The sequence below is a fragment of the Pagrus major genome, chromosome 22, assembly GCF_040436345.1.
Source record: "Pagrus major chromosome 22, Pma_NU_1.0".
Taxonomy (NCBI): Eukaryota; Metazoa; Chordata; class Actinopteri; order Spariformes; family Sparidae; genus Pagrus; species Pagrus major.
Window position 1 is genome coordinate 17,428,467 of NC_133236.1, and position 20,060 is coordinate 17,448,526.

Here is a 20,060-nt window from a genome sequence, read left to right on the forward strand (position 1 = left end):
GAGAGGGAATCAACTAAAGGGGCTGACAGGCAAAACTGTATGAGAGCAGCAGACAAAGTGATGCTACCTGGAGCCCCGGAGTTTCAGCACAAAATGTTCCCAAATGGTTTCTATTATAAAAACGGAACGTTTTATTGCTCTCTTTTACGTCCCTCTGAATGAGCACATGAGCCCGAAATAGAAATGTTCCACCAGGCGTCGTTATGAATGCGTTCTATAATCACATAAATGCACTAACATGTTTTTAAAGCAGTCTATAAATGAAACATGAACGCTCACTGTAAGTATTAATCTTTCTTGGCCTGGTTGGGGCAGAGAGTGTGCGCTGCGCCTCCATCGGCCCCTGTGTTGTGTCACACGCAGCGGATGGCAGAGGAACATGACCCCACTCGGGTACTCTGCGACGATTACTCCTCCTTTGATCACGCCAGCACCCACTGCGCCTTAATGCGTCGTCGCTAATTCTGGCGTCTTCCCCCCTGTCTGTGGATTTGGGCTCTTTTACTCATCGTGACATTAAAATGCATAAAAACACACTGATAGAGGCAGCCCTATCTCAGATGCACACATATAATCCCAAACACACATGCACCCATGTAATGTACACCCCACTGGGCTCCTCTTGTTTTTCCTGTTTTCAGGCGCCATTTATGGCATATGAAAGCGTGTGCAAACAGCAGCTAATTCGTCAAAATCAACAGCAGCTCTGCTTCACAAAGCCAAGTCTTTGTTGCCAACTCCCTGCGCATTATAATTCACACACTGCAGAGAGGAGTGAGAATTTTAGAATCACTCTGTGAATATAGGGATTAGCGGGATTTGAAGAAGGACTTACAAAAAAACTCCCTCTAAGCAGCCAACAATAACATGACAGGTTATATGATCACATGCAAGCCAGAGCGTGTTTCATACACCCACCAACACTTATATATACCTACTCAACAATGACTTTGCTAGGCACATTTCCTTTCATATCTGGCTGTTATCCATGCTGTGTTTTCCTCCTCGCAGGCTCTCCGTACCGGGACAAGATCACGATAGCCATTCTGCAGCTGCAGGAGGAAGGGAAGCTGCACATGATGAAGGAGAAGTGGTGGAGAGGGAACGGCTGTCCCGAGGAGGAGAGCAAAGAGGCCAGCGCTCTGGGGGTGCAGAACATCGGAGGGATCTTCATCGTGCTGGCTGCGGGACTGGTGCTGTCAGTGTTTGTGGCTGTGGGGGAGGTCCTTTATAAGTCTAAACAGAACGCCCAGCTGGAGAAGGTACTGCAGTCTTCTCTGATGCACGTTCAGAATATTTCAGCTTTATTTTACTTTTATATCAGCTTTATATCTCAAAGGTCGTCAGTTCAGATCTCTATTATATTATTGAGGATGATCTCTTAGTCATCACTCATCCCCAAATTTAAACATACTTCTCATCTTGATACAAATGTCTCTATATGACCTACATAAGCAAACAAGACCATCAGCAGGGAGATATGCATTAGCGCTTCACTGGATAAGATACCGAAAATTAAAACGATTTTTTTATGACGGGTGCTGAGGATTGAGGTTTCTCACAGCCTGAGGAAAGAAGATGCTCCGTAGTCTGCTGGTTTGGCAGCAGATACTCTGGTATCTCATGCCAGACGGCAGCAGAACAACTGGCTTTTAGCGTAACATTTAAAGTCGCCTTGCCAACAAGCTTTATCTTGCTGCTGGCTTATCATTATGAAGACATTATTATACAAGGGAATTTTGATTGCTTTAGCTTTTTAACATGTAACCTACATGTATGAACTTTACTAAAGCTAGTTTATTTTAAGTTTTTAGACAGTAGGGTTTAACAAAGAAAAAATAGTAAAGAAAAAAAAATGATGTTCATCTTTCTTCTAAAAAAAAACACTGGTAAGCCAGATTAAGATAGTCGATCGCTATTTGCTTCAACATAGTATTGATTGGCATGGTATTATGGTAGCCAATAGCACTTTCTCCATAAAGTCCGATTTAGATTTACTCAAATCAGAGAATTAAGTTGTAAAGTTGTGTTTTTGTACAGTAATTCATGAAACTCTCAACTCTGGCATGGCGCCATTTTTCATTTCATAGCTTCATAAAAATTGAAATTAGTATACGCCCCCCGGTGCTGGATGAGTCATCAACACTTTTTTTGGTTTTCTAGGACATTCGGCACTCTAAAATACCATTTAGACTATCTACAAAACGATCACCACTATTGGGACTGACGCTGGTGTGTAGAAAGAGCAAGACATCTGTGATTAAAAACACTTAAACATCGATTTTGTCTTCGTGGGGACTTAAACTATCAAATACAGCACAACACACGTACTGTATTGTACACTTGTGTTTTTAGTTTGCACGTTTGTTCTGTTTTGCAGGTTCGGGAATGAGTTGGGGATGAGTTCACATTTTTCAAGTCTTTCTGAAAACAATACCCACATGCCTATGTGTACGTGTGCTGTTGGTAATTCCTCCTCCTGTCCATACCGGCTGAGAAGAGATCCCTTGAGCTGAAGCTAAAATGGTGTTTCAGGCGTCTTATTTAGCTAAATCAAGTGCATTTAAGTTAGTCTCTTTAGTTCAATATTCCTCTTTGTGTTTCCTTGCTGAGCTGCAATGGTGGGATGATAATAAAGTGTCAACATTTTCTACTAAAGTTGGGAGATAGCGTGCTAACTCACACTGCATTTTAGCCTGAAGGACTGGACGGGATCTCTTCACAGCCAGTATGGACGAGAGGAACGATCACTGCAGCCAAAATCTCTTCCATTGTACGTTTGGCCATGTGAGCATTCTTTCAAGGCAGACTTGGAAAAAAAATAAGCAAACTTATCCTTTAATCTTGAGATGCAAACAGTGCAGCATATTTGCAGCTTTTTTTCTCCCCCTCTGGTTATGTTTCTTTCTAGCAAAGGACTGAATGCATTTCAGGCCGTTCTCTGCTCTATTTTAGTCCTGAGCGCACATGATTCATCACACAGTGTGGAGTATGTATTTTAGTGCACTTTAACTTGTACAGTGATGTTTCCCGATAATTGTGAAAGTCCGTTTGATAGCATGTTTTAATTATTTACATCTACAGAATTAGCACAGCACAGCGGCGTGTTACTTTATTGCGATAGTAATTAGTTTCTGGCTTTTTATACGCTCTGCATATGTTTCAGAGCTCATCTTAGCCATCATTAATCAAGAGCTGCAAGACTGGGTCACAATATTCAGATAATTTGCAAATGCCACAGTCTCTTGGCTGCCAAGGTGCTAGTAATTTACATGCTGACAACAAGCTTCCCCTTTTCTATTTTCTTTCCCTGCCAACCTCCTCCACCCCAACATCACCCGTTTTCTTACCCCCTTCTTTTCTCCATCACTCTAATCCATATCCCTCCTCATTGTTTTTCCACCGTTTCTCTCACCCTTTCCTGCCCCTCTGTGTAATCACTCATCTCCTCGAGGATGTAAAATATCTCATTCATTCGCCAGACACATATATGTAAATATGGAGGAGAAAAAAGCAATATGTGGTGCATAAGCCACCTACAGATATCAGCCTCACACACCTACGCTCATACACAAACTGAAAAATAATAGCTTCATACTTCACTGCTCTCCCTCTTCTTTTATATCTTCTCTCATAATTTGAATTAGATTTTGCATAATCAAAAAGTGAATGTATGGGAATTTCTCTGGCACACGAGATATTGACGTTTTATGGGATTTCACACCACATACATAATGCAAGGACAACAGAGGCTCATATTACAGACGTTACATAACACGTGTCACTGCGGGGGGTTGATTGATGTTCAAAACAAAGTACCAATATTTTTGGATTTAATCTGCTGAAGTGTTTTTTTTTTTTGTCCTTTACTCAACACCTTTACATTTTTTGCTTGCAAGACGACATTACAAATGTTTCTCTCAGTTCTTGGCAGGGTACAGAAGGCTCTGAAACAGCATTCAGACTATTGTGTGACAGTAAAGCTTGACGAGGGGAAAATCTGGGACGGATCAGACCTGTAAATGATGTCCTGTAATTCCCAAAGATATTGTGTAGGAACTAAATTAAGAGGTTTCCAGTGCTGTCAGTAGCTTGAGTAATCCCTGGTGCTATACATCTACTTTTCTTTCCTTATTTTCAGCTAGTAGATGAAAATACAAAGGCAACGTTAAAGGGACACATCACCAATTTCATACATGCAGATCAGTGAAGACATCATGAGGAGTGTTACATAACCTGTAAAAACATTGGTTCGTTTTCTTTCTGGGCTCTTGAGGACCTGTCAAACCTGGAAAAATTATTTTTGAGGGTTTTGTAAACATGGAACACATTCACTCAACAGACAATTATCTTTTTGAGTATAAAGATAATAACAGCACAAAGAACATAGAGACATAAATAAAAGTGGGAAAGTTGATTATGAAATTTTTTCCACACTTGGTCTCTTGAGATCAAGATCTTTTCTGGCCAACAGCAGCAGGTTTCCTCCTTTCTTTCCCATTAAAGTCCTAATCCAAATCGTAAAGCCTTGTAAAGCTCTTTGCAATTTGTGATTTTGGGCTGTTTAAACTAGACTTCTCACATCAAGTCCAAAAGCATGTCTACATAATTTTATGTGCTTTTGGTATGAGGCTGTTTTTATGGTTTGATTTTCATGCTCAACAAATGAGTACATTCTTTGGGTGTCCACAGGCAGGTTAAAAATACTTTTGAACTAAGTAAGATGTTACAAATGTTTTTGTCCACATTTTTCTTGTACAGTTTAATTCTGTGACTGAATATGCATCTAAGGGTATATTCTGTGTAGTTAGATTCTGCCTTATTTTGTCTATTTTATTTAAAAGCCTGATATTATTTCCACTTGAATAGTTTTATTAAACAGCAAATTTAAATAGTCTTCAGATTTTATCCTAATCAAGGTCCATTTATGTAAATATAGGCCGAGTTGACAGAATATACCCTTTGGCATATAACATCAACTGGAGTGGACAGATGTATTCCAGATCACAGGAAAAAAAGATTAATCTCTACAGTACATATTGGCAATGATTCTCATATCCAGTATCAATATTCAGTGTTTTCAATGGTTGTTGGCTGAGTTGAACAGTTTTGACTCGTGTGTCAGACCACACGGTGCCAGCTCTAACTTTTCCCTCTTTCCTGTTGCCTTCTGCAGCGTTCATTCTGCAGCGCCATGATGGACGAGCTGCGCGTGTCTCTGAAGTGCCAACGCCGCCTCAAACAGAAGCCTCAGCCGCCCGTCATCGTTAAGACAGAGGAGGTCATTAACATGCACACGTTCAACGACAGGAGACTCCCAGGAAAGGAAACCATGGCATGAACACTGAGCATAACCCCCCCGAACACACCCCTCGATTAAAACCACGGAGGGGTGACGGCGGGGTCAAATTGATGCTGACTCAGCCACAGACTGAGGTTAGCAGTCCAAAACAGGATTCTTTTGAACCCACTTGCTTATGTAGACAGATGTTTCCTGTGGAAATATAGATACCTGAGCAGTGTCACCTCACTGTGACGTTCACTTTTCGAAGAGAGCTGGAAGGGAAGGACCCAAATGTATGTAAAATGAAAGATTATCCAAGCAGGTTGGGACAAAACATAAGTCTGGTCCACACTAGAGGTGGACTTAAAAACACACACATAACACATATAGGCACACACACACACACACACTCTCTCATCTGACACCCGTGCAGAAGGGAAAATTCTATTGTGACAGTAACACCAGATGTAGTTTTTCTGTTGATGTCAATGCCCTTTTGTCTTACCTCCATGTGTGTGTGACCCCATCGGTCCCTCCCTTCAGTGGCTTGAGTTTCTTTCAAATGATTCGAACAAACACTAATCTCACACCAAACAAAAAGGGAAACGGTAGTCAGTGCCAAATGGTTTACTATGAACTGATGTATAAAAGTGATATTTAGTTTGGGATCATCTATGCTGACCTTGTCGAATACTCATCATTTTCTTCTGTAATGCCTTTCTCGTGCCAAAGTTCTGCCATTGTAAAGAACTTTCTACCATGCCTGTTCTGTTCAAAGCCTCTACAAGCAATGTAAACTGTCAAAGTCCTTCTTCATGTCCGTCCTTTCACGCGGTTGCAATTGTCACTCTGTATCAGTTGTTGTTTAAAAATGCAGGATTTCTACAAAAATGTTTGTTTTTGTACAAGAACAAGAAGTTTTGTAGTACTTTGTATCATGGTAGCCCCTCCTGTGGACAAAATATGTAGCAGATACCAACTGAGCCCTCAAACTCTGTCAACTGTTGGCCGTGGGGCTTCAAACTCTGCTGTGTAGGGTTCATTTCTCTCATCAATCAGAGATTCAGTCTTTTGTCTGTCGGTATCGTGGGGCCAGCTGTACATACTGTCTGGGGACAATGTGGTGCGTAAGAACAATGAAACCTGTATATCAAGTGGTGCTGAAAGTAGGAAAGGTGGTGACTCATTCTAGAAATTGGAGCGGTTCGTCTGTTGGCAAAGTCCAACTGACAGCAAGTGTGTTTGACTATTGGTAGATATGATGAGTCACCATGAAAGACATAGTAAAACATGCAAATCGCTTGTTGCTTGTGTTTCTAGTTGCCAGGCTACAATGCTGTTACCAGACTGTGTTTTAGCCGTAGTAGACTGCAAAATCTAGTTAATAAAGACTGATGTGAAGTCCTAAAAGTTTTACTTAAAGGGAAACTTCGGTTTTCCTCAACCTTGACCCTTTTTTCCCACTGTTTTAGTGACTCATGGGGACAACAATTTTTGAGTGAGACCACTGCAGCTGGTAGCTGCTAAAAAGGCTGCAATGTCTCTAACACAGTGAATTATTTCAACCAAACCAGAGATGATGATTTTTGGAGGGTTTGGGGTTTGTTTTTTTGTTGTTTTTGTTTTTTTGTCAAATCTGATTGAGGTTTTAAAACAGTAAAATTACTGTTTTTGCAAATGGAGATTGGTGGCTTTGGTGTGCAGCTGTTTTTGGTTTCACAAAAAGGATAATATTCTTCAATTTAAAAAAGGTCTATCTCTGTAGGCAACTATCCTATAATGTTATCAGACTGTCAGCTGTAGCTGTCATTAGCTAGTTCGCTCAGCCATACAGCTAGCAGTACTGACTTGGAATTCAGAGCACCGGGGGAGTGTTGGGGTTAACGTTGCTTAAACGGGACCTTTGGACCAGGATGAGTTTGGGCTAGCTGGTTAGCATGCTAACTGCAGTAGATATAAAACACAACACATAGACGTCATCACATCAAAATTGTAAGTACTTGACGTTCTGTTGATAGTTGTAGTTAATTTGCTGAATGGATGTACTTTGTTGGTTCGCAGTCGCCCCCTAGGGGATTACATTTTAGCCCGCTGTCGCTCAATATTGGACCAAATTAAAAAATTGTCTTCCCTTTGAATCACTTAGAAACAAATCTTGGGAAAATAGGGTCAGTTGGAAAATACAGAATTACCTTTCAACAGAATAACACGAATTCCTGCACTAGAAGAAGAAAACTTGATTCAAGATAATGATTGAAACTAGTTAAGATCTTTGCATTGAGGACGGGCAGTTTAAATTAATATTCAGCTTTGAAGAAAACACTCCCAACACAAGATCCAATGAGTAGCTGGAGCACATCACATCTTCTTCAGTCACCTTGTCAACTTCTCACTGTGAACTTTGAAGCCAACAATGGATGAAAGTTCCCATTAAAAAATGTCAATATTGAACATCTACTATCCCAACTAGACATTTATCTGCTGAGGAAGATCGTGTCAACTGGCTACCAGATGACAAGTTTGTTTTATAAACTGCCTCATCCAAGATCAGGAGTGAATTCTGAACCTCAGTAACGGGCGACTTGTGAATGTAAGTGCAGTTGCAGTAAATCTGACAGGGGAATAATCAGCAGCTTTGAGGTAAATGTCTCACCTTTGGGTCGCTCCTCTCTTGTAGCCTTGAGTGGACGGAGCAGATAATTTATCCGCTAATTGTCTCCAGATGTGTTTTTCTCTTCACAACCGCATTTGGCCCCACGACACTTCCTGTCTGTTGTTCCATGTTGTGAAATGACAAGCATACTTGGTAGGTTACTTCTTCACTGCCCCTGTCTTCCCACCCAGTGACTCATTTGACCTGTTAATCCAGGGATTTCAGAGACGGGCACCCAAACACGGGCCGGCGCTAGTGCTGAAATCTCTGCTGTACATGTGTGGATATAGTTAACGACTTATTTAAAACCGCCACATACTCAACACATGATGAAAATTGACAGGGAAGACGTACTCCTGAAACTCATTGGCATTCTACCAGTGTTGCTTGTCATTTTCCACGCAGCTAAATCTCGTGGTGCGAGCTGCAGTGATTGAATACTTGGAAACATTTATTAGAAGCGACTCCAAAGGCTTGGCTGTCCTGTCGAAAACAAATATGAGCTCATGGAATTTGACATTGATGCAAGGTTTTACAAATAATGTCATTAAAAATGTCATGATTGTAGCACTGCCTTATATTATTCATGCGGCTTTTTTCCTATTCTCTGAGTAACAACTGAACAGAAGACAGGGTATGTTTTGGTAACTCATTTTAGAGTGCATCAAGCATAATGATGAGCATTATGTCTTGCAATATCCTGAAATGTCAGCCTCTTCTAATTGATTAAGTGCCCAAAGACGTGATTTGCATTATCCAAGGGAATGCATTAGGTAATTGCTAAGTTGTTAATCAAATCAAGATTGTAAGCATGTTGAGCAGCTATTTTTTTTTCCAACTGGCCGTGTGCCGGGCTGCGTATCACTTTCTCTGCATTTCTAAAATCACCCCTCTGAGATCACAGAAATCCAGATGACTTGCTGGTATACAGAATTCACAATGATGCACAGGAGGCTGCTCAGCCTGACAAAAGGGGCCCGAGAACGTTCCACGCCTCCTGACTCTCTGATTTTTCATTGTTTATTGTTATTCTCCCTCCCACAGGCGGCGGCAGGCGGTCAGACAGCACCGGGTTTCTGACAGGGTTTTTTTGGGAGTAATGATGAAAACTGTTTCTGCAGCCCGGGCTCTGCCGCCACAACATAAATGGCCACCCTGTCTGCCCTCCAGATTGACAGGGAAGGTCAGTGTATGCGTCAGTGCGTTCAGCAGGGACCGTTTAGTCTGTCACACTTATTTCCATCATATTAAGTCCTCTTCCTCCTTTTCCTAAGTGGTCATTGGAAAGGTATCCTTGGATAACATCTTGTTCATTAGGCAATTAATGGCCGAGATTGCGTTGTGGACAGAAAATTGCTTTCTGAATGTGACTTTGGTTTGTCATACAGATATTATAGGCTAATAGCACCTGCCATGGAAGGTTTCGTGAAGGAGGAAATATATTCCTCTGCTCATTTCCCGGTGGTTTAATAATTCAGGATCCCAGATTAAGAATCATGTACTGTAAACCCACTTTGATTTTTTTCCTTTTAAACAAGCAGTACATGTGCTTCTAAAGTCATTACATACGGTAGCGGGGGTCGATTGTACCCAAAGATGTTATAAGATTGTCTACCATCACAAATTTTGCCATGCTGTTTATACCTCGGTGTTTATTCCCTAAATATCCCTTTGTGTATTAGACCACTGTGGGCAACGGTACAAATCAATGATGAGCACTTCGTTATTGCAAAATTGAATTTTATGTATTATCTTTGCACCAATATGATTAAGTACCTTGATTTGATTGTTGAATTACCCCAACAAACTCTGTCGGTTGGTCGGTTCGCCAGTTTTGTCCACTCAGGATGAATTAAAATAACTTTGATCCCCTGATATTTCACTTAGTGTCATCAATCATCAGTCAAATTTTAATTTCCCCAGTACTTAAGTCAACAACTAAATACATGTACCTGCAAAACCAACCCGACCACCACAGTGTGCATGTGGCGATGCAGCAATGAAGCCCACCATTCCCATCAACTTAAGTTGTGCTTTATTATTATTATTGCTAATCAGCAAATGTCGCTAATATGCTAAACTAAGATGGTTATCATGGTAAACATCAACATGTTGGCACTGTCATTATGAGCATGTTAGCATGCTGACTTTAGCATTTAGCTCAAAGAACTGCTGTGCCTACACGTCTTACAAAGCTGCTAGCATGGCTGTAGACTTTTTGTCTTGTTTGCTTGGTTTTCAGTAAAGGGACAATATCCCAGTGTTTGTGGAATAATATGATTATAATCACATTAAGGATTTTATCCATAGGCTCATCCCTGCAATTATGTATGAATATGCAAATCACTGCAACTCATATACAGAGTAATGCTTGGAAATATGACTCATCTCAGAATGTATAATTGATTTTATTACAAACTGTGAGAAAACTAAGTCTAAATATGAAACGACATAAATTAAATAAAATAACTTGCTGCTCAGTGTTTCAGGCAAGAGCAAATGAAAGTGCTGACTGCAAAAGCATCTGTTGCTTTCGAATAAAAAGGCAAAAACTCAATAATTCAACGTTTTATTCGCCCTCCCTAAAGCAAATCGCTGATCTCTGGCATGCTCCGCGTAAATAATTTAATGATTTGTTACCATGTGGCTCATATCAACAAAGCTAGTAGCAGTTTTTCGGCGCAATATTCAGCCTGCGATGGATGATTCCCCTTCTGTGGCCATTTCGGGTCTCAAAATGAGCTTTGACTCCTTTCTGTGGAGTTCAGCATGTATAATATGAAATCCTGGGGAAATGCAATAAAAGGGGAATTGCAGTAACTGGCTGAGCCGGGCAGGCGTTGTTGGTTGAAAAGTGATGATTTGGTACGCATTAGGATCCTGCCCAGCAGTGGCATGTGTCTGCCCAGAGATAGCACAGGGAGGCGCATTGGAAGAGCCACTGGTCCCACGTGAAGAAATCTAATGGTCTTACTGGAACTATGTGTAATGTCTGTGTGCACAGTCTCCACTATTTGCCACCTGTATGTGGGTTTTGCGTACCCATGGGGACAAACCCCCGTTTCGACTGCAAATGAATTTCAATTTGAAGAAGTGATCTTTTGTGTCATGTAGCAATTTGTTTGGATGTGGTTTTCTATCTGAGTGTTTTTTTCCCACTGGCAGATGTGTTGTGGTGGGTGGCAGCTGCAGAATGGAGGAGCACAGCTTGCTAAGTGATTCACCCTGCTCCTGGCGTCTCCGTTACCCCATGAGTCTTTTCACTGACAATGTTTTCATTTCTATTTGCTTTATGTGTAACTAGGATGGTGGGCTCGATGCTTTGACAGCTCTGTCAGAAAAATGACAGTGCTGGTCGTCTCTCAGAGTAGGGGTGAGAGAAAGTAATGGGATGTTTGGAGGCTATTTTATTTTCATGACCTATTCTACACTTGTCCGGGGGAAAACAAGGTTGTGGCTGAGTATGACACCAAATATTCATTTTGAGGCACACATTGCTCTGATAAAAATCCCCAGACTGATCCTGCAAATGAGCTCTCTAGCTGATGACATCTGCTGCCTTTTTTTCTATATGCATACACCGGAAATAACAGCGCTGAGTGTCGAACCAGTCGCATCTCCTGACAGGGGAATCGCTGTTTTCTCCACCACTGTCAAATAGCACTCTCGTTCCTCAACAAAAAATTGTTCTCTCAAACAAATGTTCTCTTTCTAACCCCCCTCCTGTCTCCTCTGCCTTTGAGTCATTCATACTGTTGATTCCACCTCTGGAGGAATACATCAGCCATAACGCCTTTTTCTTTCATCAAGGCAGCAGCTTTAAAGTAATTTTCTTCCTCTCATAGGGAGCCAAATGGAGACGAGAAGATGTCGATTCTCTCATCTCTTTGTCTGTCCCCTTTGATCTCTTTCAACATGAATTCCCGATGCACAGAAAGTAAATGGGATTTTTTTTTTTCCTCTCGTCTTTCTCTGGAGCATGGTTGATCATACAAAATTGACCAGAAATGACTCCTAATGACCCCTGTGTTCTACCTCAAACAAAAAGAAAACCTAAAAAACACACTCCTGGCTATCATTACTCATAGTGCATTTTAATGAGGGATGAATAATTCAGGGGGCACTTGTAGATGTAACAGCCAAGTGCGCTGATGCTGTGGACATCTTTATGGAGGCATGGCCATCTGCGAACATGCGTGCATGTGTGTGTGTGTGTGTGTGTGTGTGTGTTTTTGGGTTTTGTAAAAAAGGACAGAGGTTTTCGACAGTGCCTGCATGCCAGTGTGTGTTGTTGCCTGTCGCATTAACAGACAGCAGTTGTGATTTATCTTGTATTCCCAGTGCAGGGGCCCCTTCTATCTCACTGGAAAGGTTAAAGCATACAGCCTGGAGGCGGTACTACAAAGGTCAACATGCAGTTTAGGAATGAGGAATAGGACGATGGGGATAAAGACGGAAAAGATATGTACTCCTCTCATCTCTCCGGCCTGCGTTCTGCCTCTGACGTCCTGAAAACACACACCGTACTGTTTGCAGCAAAAGCCCGGCAGTATTTATCCTTTAGCTCTCCATATCCTTTCTCCCCGGTCTTTCTCCTTATCACCGCCTCACTGCAATACCTCCGATATCGCATGCCATAAAAATAGCCTGACCTTGACGAAGCCATCTCCAGAGATTGTGTATGAAAAAAAGGGGGGAGCCGTATAGGAAAATCATGGTGGGTAACAAAGGGAAACTGTAAACAAAGAGCGTTCATTTAATGGACCCCCTCAAGCCTGGATGTGCTTAGCAGTGAGACAGTGAGAGAGACAGCTGGTTATAAAAAGCCAGGCGCTTGGCCATTAAAGAGGAGCAGGAGAATAGAGAGAGGGCTGTGAAGAAACACCAGAGTCTTTGGTGAGTCAGATGTGTTGAGGTGATTAATCTGCTTTGGCTGTGTCCTTCACAGGCCTGAGGGGGAACACTGTTACAGCGGCACTAGGTTGCCCCCTAGTGGAGAAGATGGGGAACTGATCAAATCAAGAAATACATTTTTTTCCTCCACGTTGAACTCTGTCATCACTTACTTTGATTTGATGTGTCTTGCTGTTTATGAAGAAGTGACTTACAACGAGGTCAAAAAAGATGGAAATTAATGAGTTGAGCTGGTGTCAAAAAGCGTTTAAAGGGTAGCTTCACCAATTTAACTAATTAAAGTGTCTTTGCAGTTCTTGTGGAGGACAACATGTAACACATGTAAAAAAAAAGAAAAAAAAAAAGAAGCTTTTTGTGGCTCCAGAGGAAGCTGCAGAAACTGCAGCTCCTCCAGTGATGTCACTCAGTGGCTAAGTTGCATTCTGGGTAATGTAGGCGCCAGGTTTTGAAAAGGAAGAAGAATGCATGGAATAAAAAAGGTGATATCTCTGCTTCTGTTGCATCAATTTTATTTTTTCCTGTCAATAATGAGTCCAGCAGTTTTATAGGAGTACAATGATGGACCAGTGGACTGCAGTGATGCCTAAATTACCCACAATGCAATTAAGCCACAGAGTGACATCACTGGAGGTAGTTTATCAGGTTACATTCAGCTTCCTCTAGAGCCATACAAGGCTTTATACTACTTTACTCACATATACAGTAGAACTCCCCGAGATCTGTATCAGTTTTCACAGGTATAAAACAGAGATAAGCGGTGAATCTTCACATTTGAAAAGCTGGAAAGAGAAAGTTGGATATTTTTGAGTTATAAAAGTCCAAAATATATGGTATTTTTTGTGTAGACCCAATGAAGAAAAAGCTACCACAGGTATTGAAGTTACACACAAGTGACTTGCAAGGGAGAAATATAAAAAGAATATATAGATATATATATATATATTTTGAACACAGAAATTCGCCCCTTGGATTAGCAATAGATAAGGATTTAGGTGGCAACCAGGCAGCTACCTGAGCTGTTCTGGTTAGCCAAGTGGCAAACTGCCTATTCCTCTACTATTATAACATTATTACTTATTGTTTTATAGATCTCAGGTTGAAAAATGCCTGAATTTACCTTTAAAAATAATGGGCACAATTAAAGCAGCACAGGAAGAAATATTCTGATTTTTAGTCCTTAATCTGGGTCAAGTTTTTAAAAAAAATGCCAGATCCTGTACAAATGCAAATGTAACTCGATAGTAGCTTTCATTAGACCACTCTGTTATAAATTTTAAGTCTCCAAGCTCAGATAATCACTCGCGTTATGTGGTTAGACTACAGAAGAACCTGACTTTCATGTGTAAAATTGGTTGGATTCACCTTTAACTCAGAAACATGAAACCCCCAAAAAGGTGAAAAGCAAGCCTGTGTACAAATGTGTATGAGTGAATTTTAAATTATGAATAAAACAGATATCAAAGAACACAATCGACCACTTCAGTGTCTAGTAGGAAATTATACATACTTTAATGCCAATATAATATGTTTATTTTCCAATCAAGTAAAACATTTCTGACATATTTAAAAATCCAATCCAAGAATCACAGAAATAAAAAAGGCAGTACACTTATATTGGGGCTAAAATAATGTGTGATATGCACATAGAAGAAATTTTTTTTTCCCCATTCAAAAGCAATCAGTGCTTGGCTCTAGACATACTCCAGAGTAAGAGAGCATGGAAGACTCCCTCTGGCCACGATGTAGAGAGTAAAAACATAAACAAACATGAGAAATGTGAGGTTATTAGTCAATACAAGGAGGTATCTGCACTTTTAACTGCCTTGGTTGGATTTATAGGTCCTTTAGAGGTCCGATGTTCCAGTATGATTTCATGTACATAAACACAATATGAATCCGACATGATACAGTTCAGTTAAAAAAAAATAAAAATAAACATCATAAATGATCATCCACTAGAATACATTGTTTCTCCAGTCAAGGCAAAGCACAGAGCAGCTGACAAAGGCAGCAGTTGAGGTATGTGAACTTCAGCCCATCTGCAGTCATCTCCTAAACAACCACATGAGGGAGCAGCGAGACGGACTGCTGAGGTTTCCATGTCTGTGAGTATGCAGTACAATCCTGTCTGTCTTCAAAGGCTTTTGATACATTAAGGATAATTCAGGTTTCTTTCTTAGTGATGAAGGCCTAAATGTTATTTTTTTCTTAACCATCCCAACACCGAATGTACCCACTAATAACAGATGATTATAATTTAATCCGGATTAAGTCACTGTCCAATAAAAGCTCAAATTTAGTGATTTTGAACCTTTAAAATAAACCTACGTGCTCCTTTAACGTCCAAGAAAAGGCTCATTAAACCCTTTGTAATTCAACTGTATCAAAAAAAATACAGTGCCATGAAGCTTAAAGCAACAGTTAGGAAATATACGCCATGACAGCAACTAGTTAGCCTAGCTTAGCACAGAGACTGGAAACAGAGGGAAACAGCTAGCCTGCCTCTGTCCAAAGATAACAAAAATCCACCTGCCATTACCTCCAAAGCTCACTTATTAAATGACATGTCGTTTCCACTGGTTAACTAACATGTTTGCTGTTTTAAGAGCTTCAGAGGTGCTGCAGAGGGCCAAGCAATGCTTTCCACTGCCTCCAGTCTTTGAGCTAAAATAAGCTAAGCTAACTAAGTGCTGACTGACAAGTGAGACTTGTATTGAATCTTCTCATTTAATTCTCCACCATAAAGCAAGTATGTATATTTCCTGAAATGTTTGACATATTAATATAAAACAAAGGTGTTTTCTTAACATTTGGAGACACGTGGTTTGAACTTGACAGCGACGAAACTGAGAGCCGAAGAAAAAAAGCGAAACTTCCGGGTTCTGTTGACGTTTGACGTTTGTAAAAACACTAATAATTAACACTACGTCCTTGGAACAGAGACGTTATCAACGTATCATGTGGCTGGCTTCACATGTTTATATAAGGACGGTAGTTTTTTGAAAAATGATGTTTTTGCGGCCTTTAGAGAATATTTCCCATAAGCCCCCAAACGTTCGTGGGCTAAATGTCACAGGTCTACAGAGAAAGCGCGTGGTTGCAGCTCGCTCAGAAATGTCTGTAATGACACAGGACAGAGCACTGAATGCTTTGACAGCCGAGCGTTTGCTGGTTTTACGGATATCTGCAAAATTGAGGTCTGATTACTTGAATACCTTCGCCTTTTTCTCCAATGGGAGTTGTAGTTTGTTTTTTTTTTTGTTTGTAATCGTTCTTTCCCTCTTTTACTTTGTTCAAGTCAGGAAGGTTTCTACTTTCAACAGTGGATGCCGATTTGTCTTAGAATAAGGCAGGTACACTTCAGGAGCACGCTTAATTTTCTCAGACGGACTGATGAAAGAAATTGAGTGAGCTAATGGAACAGATATTAACCCGGATGTAACGCCATTACTTCGGCTCTCTAGGAAAAAAAACACTAAGAGCACTCAGCCTGAATTATCCTTTCATCTCCCACAACTTTACACATTGCATTTAATGAAATAAAGGACTAAAACAAAAAGCTTTTCAAAAGGTAATCTGATTTATCCCCATATCTCAATAAATATTACAATCTTTGCCAACATGGTGTCACATGAGCCATATAATCATCTCTGCAGTGCCTTTGAACACTGCACAACGCCATATATCTATCAGGTGTATCCCTCTTCGTCTTTTATTTCTCCATAACGCACCAGTGTCGACTCTCAGATTTGCGTGAATTTCAAATAAAGAAGCCACAGCGTTGTAATGTGGATTAGGGTCCAGAGAAATTGGATTTTGTGGCTGCAAATTATTGAGAATGCCATGTTCCCTTTTCAATGCCTGAGACTCAAACTGACCGTTCTGCTGAGATACAACTGGTGCACGATGTTTGGTCAGGAGTCAAAACCCTTTTGATGATTATATGAGACTCTTTTGCTTGTGTTGTCTCATGTTTGCATGATTCAAAACTTAAGACAAGTGGGAAAATATTAATAACACAATTCTACCAATTTGTTATCCTACATGCAGCCTTGACAAACCTCTACAATAACCATTTGTCTCCTGTATGAGAGGGTTTTCTTGGCTGTGTCGAATACTGAACAGGACAATAAACAAGAGATCAATCAGTAGTTACATTGATTGGAAGAAAATATAAAGCTACTAATAACAATAATATCACTATTTCTTTTTTTTTTACCACGGTCATGTATTTTGTTCACTGGCATAAACAGGTGTTCAGTTCCAGATGCAGGCTGCAACACTGCAGCATACTGATTCGTTCAGTTGAGTGTGAGTCATAATACTACGGTCATATGTAAAAATCAATCTTTGATCTCATGAGTTAGTTTTAAAAGAGTACTGATAACAATATTCATCTTCATAAACATTTTTTTTTTTTTTAGGAATGACACCTATGCAATGTCACCATTAGTACAAAATCTACTGATTTCACGTTAACTGTTAACAGTGTCGCTCTAAACTACAAATGTAGTTTCGCAACAAGAAGGGGCATCCGCTCCGAACCACACAACTTCTGATTATCTGAGGCTGTAAAAATGGCTGACAAAGGCCATTAACCATGGAGCCCAAAAAGAGGAAAATATCTATTTGGTAATAGGGTCAGACAAACAAAACATAAAGATAGGCACTCCTTGTGCGAAGTACAATCCTATTCTTCTCCACCTTTAAGCCCATCATATCAAGTGGTTACAAAAACGGTTATGATAAAATACTTACAAACTAAAAACAACAGTCGACGTCTTTTTCAAAATGTGTTCACACGGAAATGTAAAATATTTAACGTGTCTATAGCTAGCCCAACAAAACTGAGGTAAAACTCACTGGCTGTCTGCAGCTGAGTGATGAGTGTATACTGACAGTATAACACAGAGCTGGCAGAGAAAACGTCACCCTGGATGGGACGCGCCCATTCTGAAAACTTGTGTACAACCTTCAAAAAGAGCTTTGATTGTAAGATATATTTGGAGTCACAAGTGACGAGCCGTTTCAGGGCTGATTCGTTGAAAATGCCGTGTGTGACTCTAGTGCGACAAGTGGCAATTTCATTAACAACTGCATGGAGGAGGTAGAGGGGGCTGGGAGGAGGTAAGGAGTTTGTGGAGGAACAGCGCATATGAGGTAGGCTTTTGCTGTAAACAAAAAAAGAGAGAGTTTTGCAGTAAAAGGGGAAAAAAAGCAACTCATCAGATCTGGGAAGGAAGACCAGGGAGTCTGTGGCAACACTAGGGAACTTCTCACACCTCAGTATAATAGAGACCTACAGTTAATCGTACAAGCTCATCAAAAAATATACAAAACAAAAAGAAATGCACAACTATGTATAACTCAAGAGGTAGTTGCTAATATCAGTACATGAGTCAGTTACATATGTCTCTTCACCGTTGCTTAGCAGAGTTTGTTGAGTCAGTCAGTGGATGATTCCCAAAAGAATAAAATACACTTTTTTTGGTTAATTCCCTGAGAACAGTTCATCATCCTGAGAGGAATTGTGTGTAAAAATGTAAAAATACATCATACAAAAAGATGTTGCTTCCATAAAGATCTGAGCATGGGCTGTGCTCCTTATGTGGTTTGGTCATTCACTTTTTTTTCTTTTTTTTCTCTTCTATCATGCTGCATTGTTGAGATTTGATTTTTAACGCACGCACACATTCAAAAAGCTGTACAGGAAAAGAAAAGAAAAGAAAAGAAAAAAAAAAACAACCGCAGTGTTGCACTTTCAGGAATAAGTCCCTCTTATTCTGAAAGGGGCGAGGATAGCAAGCACTTCAGCAAGTTGTAACGTTTAAATGCCTTCAAAAAATAAAGCCGAACTCTTTGGTATAGAAATATACCAAAAACAGTTGGTTGTCTACTTTAGAGCTTCTTTTTTTTTTTCTTAAAAACACACAAGCTAGTTTGATATCATCATACAAAGTTATTTTGATTTGTCAGAACATTAAGATACGACTCCAAAGCGACCCGACGTGAACTTTTTTGTGAGGCGTCGACTTCAGATAAGCTCTTTTCACATTCAATATGGTCAGAGAAGAGTTGTTAGGTCACAAATAAGTGCCACTAAAGCCATGCTTGGGATTCAAGTTATACCAAAAGCAGCACTCTTTCTCTCTCTCTCTCTTTTTTTCTCCCTCCCTCTCGCTCTCCCTCTCTCAGTGGCGGCGGCGGCGTGTCATCCCGAAGAGGAGTGAGCGTCGCCTGGCTTGTGCCGACTAACGACCGTTAGGCACAGATGGAGGAGGAAAAACGGGTGGTTCGGTCTTACTGCAACACAGCTGGGAGAGCAACGCGGCTTCTGTGACATTCATATCCGGAGAGGAAGAAACTGGTGAGGTATTAAGTAAGTAGAGCAGCTGCGATGATACCGTAATGGTTCTGACACGACACCTGTAATCAAACGAGGCGAGTCTTTGTGCTGGGTCAGAGGCGATTGCTGACTATTTGAACTAGTGAAGAAGAAGAAGAAGAAGAAGAAGAAGAAGAAGAAGAAGAAGAAGAAGGCGTGGAGTAAAAAAAGGTGAAAAAAAAAGGTGAGTTTGATTCGAATGAAAACGGTTAAATAGAAAGAGAGCTACAGGTTTTCACACAACGACAAAGTATCCCATGCAATATACAGGGCTATCCACCTATGTCAGAGCTAATTCCTTATAAATGCATTACTTAAAGTTAATAAAATTTCAATTATATCTCGTGACTTTACATATATATTAATGACTTATACTATGATTTATAAACTGTAATGTTATTTTCAACTAATTATGCAACAACCAAAAGTGGAAGTCTAATGATCAGTTCATCACCTTAAATCTAAAACTATGACCTAGCTGGATTATATGATGTCTTATCTAACGCGTGTCTACGTCTAAAAATAGGAAACCGCATGTTAATGGTGTTGACTCCTGGAGAAGAGGCGTTCCAGTCTGACAGTTTTGCCCCAACACGCATACAAACACACTTTCTCTCTCTCTCTCTCTCTCTCTCTCGGTCTTGCACACACACGCTCACTCTTTGACAATCAGTTGGTCCAGTCCGTTTCATGTAAGAGAGAGGTATGTAAGTGAGTGTTTCAAGGTTATAGAGAATGTGTTTAGCAGCCCCACCGTCTTATGCTTAAAAAATTCCCTCTGGAATCCGTAAAGTTTCCCTAAAGATCTTCATAAGCCAAGCTAA

The 20,060-nt window shown here is 40.4% G+C and overlaps 1 protein-coding gene across 2 annotated transcripts in view; it reads left to right on the forward strand.

The window, feature by feature from the left end:
• Positions 1 to 6,674, forward strand: part of LOC141018492 (glutamate receptor ionotropic, kainate 2-like) — a 75,819-nt gene extending 69,145 nt beyond the window's left edge. For both annotated transcript variants that reach the window (XM_073493483.1, XM_073493484.1), the window contains exons 15-16: positions 1,012 to 1,262; positions 5,177 to 6,674. In XM_073493483.1, coding sequence (XP_073349584.1) covers positions 1,012 to 1,262; positions 5,177 to 5,341 — 416 coding nt within the window. In that variant the 3' untranslated portion in view covers positions 5,342 to 6,674. The remainder of the gene's footprint in view (positions 1 to 1,011; positions 1,263 to 5,176) is intronic.
• Positions 6,675 to 20,060: the final 13,386 nt, after the last annotated feature.